The sequence below is a fragment of the Olea europaea genome, chromosome 9 (assembly GCF_002742605.1).
Source record: "Olea europaea var. sylvestris chromosome 9, O_europaea_v1, whole genome shotgun sequence".
Lineage (NCBI taxonomy): Eukaryota > Viridiplantae > Streptophyta > Magnoliopsida > Lamiales > Oleaceae > Olea > Olea europaea.
In genome coordinates, this window is record NC_036245.1 from 11459143 (window position 1) to 11464265 (window position 5123).

The window sequence follows — 5123 nt, forward strand, 5'->3', positions numbered from 1 at the left end:
GCCTGATATTTCCATCCTAGCATCATGGTACACTGAACAAGGGAATTATGAGAGCCCACTGGTGGTGATAATCGATGATGTGCAAAGATGCTGTGGATCTGTCTTGTCTGATTTTATCATTATGTTGAGGTATGATTGCTTCTTTTACTTCCCTGTTATCCCTATCTATCTCCTTATTTAGAGTCTGTCTTAACTAGTCTGATGATCTTGTATAATTGTGGCGTTTTCACATGTGTGTTTTGTTTTGCTTTCTTAATATTTCAAATGTAAGTTTTTTTTGCATTTCAAGATCCTCTGCCCCATAGAGGCTTATCAGGTTGCTATTTACAGGGAATGGGTAATTAAGATTCCAATAATCTTAATAGTTGGAGTTGCAACCCTTGATGCTCTGAGAAACACACTAGCTTCAAATGCTCTCCAGTGCCTGTTTCCTCGTGGGTTCACATTGGGAACACCAGCTGAAAGGATGGATGCAATTGTTGAGGCTGTTCTTCTAAAACATTATCATGGATTCAGTATTGGGAAGCAGGTGACAACCTTCTTGAGAAGTTTCTTCTTAAGACATGATGGAACGTTGACCTCTTTCATTAGAGCTCTGAAGGTTTGTATAGGAGCATTTGCCATTTCTACTACAATATCCTTCCTGTTTCCTTGATTTACAAAGCCTCATGTGGTTATCATATGTGTTTTACTAACTGCTTGTTTGTTGTAACAAGTCCTTTACAGATTGTTATGGTTCAACACCTTTTAGTAGAACCTGTAAGCTTTGCACTTGTGGGGTTAATTAACGAAGAAGACACCAAGGTGAGGTTTATTCCTCCATTTTTTTTATCTTTGAGATCCCGCTTTCTTTTTTCTATTTGGTTCTTGTAGGTAATTCGTTCAATCTTGAGTTTTATTAGATGATTATGGATCTTCTATTTTATTATGGATCCAATTTTCAAAATTGATGGTTTGGTGTTCAAAACCTGTTCTGCATATTTATTAGGAATTGGGACAACATATAGTGTAGGAATACATATATTTTGGGGTGAATAACTACTTTATAGTTGTGTATTTTGCATATATTTCATCTGTTGTGCGTTTGCATATGCCCGTGGACAACTATTTTATGCTCAAAAGTTTATTTGCAAAATGTATTTTAAATCATCAGGTTTATTCCAAACTTTTATATTGGGAAAAGTTGTCTCCTGTACTATAAACGATTTTTAATCATTGCAGAGTTTTGGTGGTGAGAATACTTTACTCAGAGAAACTATGGTCAAGCGGTGTCTTGATCTTCCATCATACCAGAGGTTTTGAAGAACTGTGTTTTCACTTTCGCATCCTTTAAATTATTGACTACATCTACTCTTTAGTGAATTGATTTCTTTAATTGGATTGCAAAATCTTCAAGTAGGTCAAGTCGGTCTAACAGAAATGGTGACATCTGGGACTGTGGTTTGTCAGAGCTGAAGAGATTCCGCAAGCTATGGGTCTGTATGGCCATGGTAAGTCTTAAGGTATTTGCTTTTAGTAAATGTTAATGCACCATATCCTAGTATCCACTTTATAAAATGNTCTGTATGGCCATGGTAAGTCTTAAGGTATTTGCTTTTAGTAAATGTTAATGCACCATATCCTAGTATCCACTTTATAAAATGACCGCAGCACAATTTTTGGTGTGGAAAGTCTCTAAAGAAAGAAACCTGATTCCTTTTTGTCTGACACTAAGACCTCTATTTCTTTTTTCCTTGTATATTATTTATGTCATTCAGGTGTACTATACATTCGGTATACATACTGTCAACAGCTAACTTATTTTGCTGAGGAAACTATGCATACATCTTCTTCTTTCTCCTCAGTTACGTAAATTTTTTAGAAACTCAATTTCTTTCCATCTTGATTTGGATATGATGTAAATCCAGGGCTGATTAGTGATTGTTAACTTCTCTAAGCACTAACATCATTCCGGGAGGTCATCAATTCTCTGATGTCCAAATGTTTAGTATATGGTGCAAAGATAATTTTCAGTTATTTGATAGGCAAATGTTGTTGCAGTGTCTGTATGAAGTTGGAAAGAATTACAAAATCACCCTGCTAGACTTGTACTGTGACATGCTTGAACCTGAGCTTCTCAACTCCGGGACTCCTTGTCATTTTGAATTGGAAAAGGATGATCACTCTTTGTTTGGAGGCTTGCAAAAGGGAGGTTTTGTCAATCAGATCATTCAGATAGTTAGGTACACATTCCTCTTGTTTGTTATAAAAATACCTTACATCCACTTCATTTTACTTGAGCATTCCTTATATAGGTCAAATTTTTATTGGAAAATATCCAAATACATGGAAGGATAGTAGGATTACCTTATATTTAAATAGCAACGGTTGATTGGCCATTTTTTTCCATATTGGATGACATGCAGTACAAAATGGAAGAATGTGCAGCACTAGCATTTATTGTCTATTGTTGACTGGAAAAGGATCTTCTCTTCTTTTCTTTTATGAACAGGCACTGATAAATCTTCAGAATATCTATTTACACCATTAATTAACTGCTGATATAAAGTTCTATATATAATAAATTTGGAGGTTGGAGCACTGAGTTTTTTGTTTACTCAGGGGTTTGCCAGCCGTGGAATTATGTGAGTTGCTTAAGAGTTGGGAAACACTTACAAGAAGCATCACTAAGGTACCATTATTGTTTATTTTGTTCAGTTTTATAGAACGGTGAACTCCCATTGTTGTGCTTGCAAATTCTGACATTGAAAAAAGTGCAGCTCCATCGTTGGAACTACTAAGCACTTTACTCGAATATTATCAACAAAGCATTTATGAGGTTTCGATTTGATTGTGTATTTGCAAAGAGTATTGATTATATAAAAATATATTATTAATTAAATTCTTAACCACCACAACAATTGATACGTCTAACTAAGGATGAAAGCATTTGAATTCCAAGAAGAATGCATTAGAATTGAAAGATTGTGAAAATCACTTGGACTTGAGTACAATCATAATTATTCCTATGCTTCATGTATCATTGACTGATCAACTTTTCTCTCCTATACTTTTTTTTTAGTCTTAGGGTCCGTTTGATTGCAAGAATGAAATTTGGATAAAAAGAAAACGAATTTCGGAGAATTGAATTGCCTACAACTTGTTTTCCTGAGAATTGTCTATTAAATGTGTTTGCTTGGTATAATTTTTCACTTGAAATTTTCTATATTTTGGTGTTCGTCTGGCTTTTTTATTTTTATTTTTTTAATGAAAATTTTCAATTAGAGGGAGAGAATTTGATACAATTGGGGATATAATTTGTAACAACTGCCAAAAAAAATTAAAAATTAAAAAAAGAAGCGGCTAGAAAACCAATTTCAACCAAAACCAATTCCTTAAAAACCTGAAAAAAGAAGTCACGTGGGGGGTTGGGTGGAAAATCAATTCCATGGAAAATTTTGTCCATCAAACATACCATTTGGATGGAAAATGGAGCCTATCAAATAGGCCTTTACTGAATAACAAGCCTAAAAGTCTGCACTCTCTTGATTTGTCATCATGGGATACATAGTTTTAGCAATAAAAAATTGCTGTCCCTATTTCTATTCCTATGATATAGCACCACAGGATCCCTTTCTGATATTCCAGTTATTTCTGGCATCACTGTCGTTTCTTCTCCCTTCTCATCTTATCCCATTAGCAGTTATTGTCACAGGTTTAATCATACGAAGAGTCAATCCATGTTATATGGCCACATGGGAGAAATTGCACTGAAGGAATCATGGCGGGCAACAACATTCAAAGAGAAAAAATGTATAAAAGAAAACCTTGAAATAAATAATATACAATATTATTTTATTTGGAGTACCATTGAATTGTTTCATTAGAGAGCGGCGGAATTAGTAGGTGTTTGCTTTTTTTTTAATGCCATTGACTTGTAAGTATTTATCCATTAAAAATTTACAGGTAAAGAAGTTTAGCATTAGGTTCATAGACTTGCTTCATTGACTTTCATGTTTTTAGCCTTCATGAATAATTTGAAAATAGCTTAGTTTCTGGCAAAACAGATCTTACCAAATTTGGATTACTCTTTTTTGTCATTTAAGTTTCACTTCTTTTGTTATCATTTATACTGATGCAATATCTATTCCCATTGACCTGTTCATTTGATTCATTCATATATGTAATGAATAATTTGTCCAGTTAAACGAGAAAGTAAAGGAGCTGCAGTCTCTGACAACATTTGATGAGAATCGTCCAAGACGGGACTTGACAGAGACATCCAAGTATTTCTCTTTGCTGCTTCATCTATAATTGAATGATATGTAATTTTCATATCTGCTTTTATGTGGTCCTTGTTATGCAGATATCTTCTGCTAGTTAAATATTAGCTCTCAACATATTAGTTTGGGCCTCTTGACACTATCTAGTTTTAAAATGGATGAAATGAGGTGAGTACCCGGTTGTAAATTACTGGCTCAGGCCTTGGGTTTGCTCCTCAATGGTCACCAGTTTGAGTCCTTTCAGGGCCACTGAGGTGAGTACCCGGCTATAAAATTCAGGGTCTCATGAAATTATCGAGGTGCACGTAAACCGGCACGGACACCCATGGTCATTAAAAAGAGGAAAAAAAAGAAAAGAAAAAGACAACTGGTTTGATAGCTAGCTAGAGAGGCCCATTTTCAAGTCCGACTTGACCCTCTGCCTTGCATTTGTGTTCGTGCCCCCACATTATTGGCCATGTCAGTGCATTACTATCCCCTGTTGAGCATCATTCCTTGGTCAACACGTTGTGGGGATGTTGAGTAACTTGTCCAGTGCTGGCTAAATGTTGCGGCCCAACCTAATGTATGAAAGAGAGCCTAGACATCCTTTCCACCTAATGCCATGTGGTTAGAAATTAAGATGGCTGCTAGTCCTTTGGGTTAATTTTAGTCATGTATATTCATTGGTCATAGCCTCATAGCACAAGTATAACTATTGACATATAAACTTGTTATATGGCTCATCACGCGATTTGAGCCTTAACATAAATGTCATGTGCTGTTTGTGAAAAAACTAGAGGTGTTACTGTTGTTGAATTCTTATTTAGAGGGTGTTTGATATCCATTTTCATGTAAAAAATGTGTTTTAGATTAGTAAAT

At 35.1% G+C, this 5123-nt stretch overlaps 1 protein-coding gene across 1 annotated transcript; it reads left to right on the top strand.

The window, feature by feature from the left end:
- The first annotated feature begins 6 nt into the window (after positions 1-6).
- Positions 7-5117, top strand: LOC111399667 (origin of replication complex subunit 3-like). The gene is made up of 8 exons (XM_023027109.1): positions 7-129; positions 331-601; positions 727-804; positions 1222-1295; positions 1400-1490; positions 2041-2222; positions 2602-2671; positions 4183-5117. Exons 1-8 carry the CDS (start codon positions 122-124, stop codon positions 4291-4293), a joined length of 885 nt encoding a protein of 294 aa, XP_022882877.1. The 5' UTR covers positions 7-121; the 3' UTR covers positions 4294-5117.
- Positions 5118-5123: the final 6 nt, after the last annotated feature.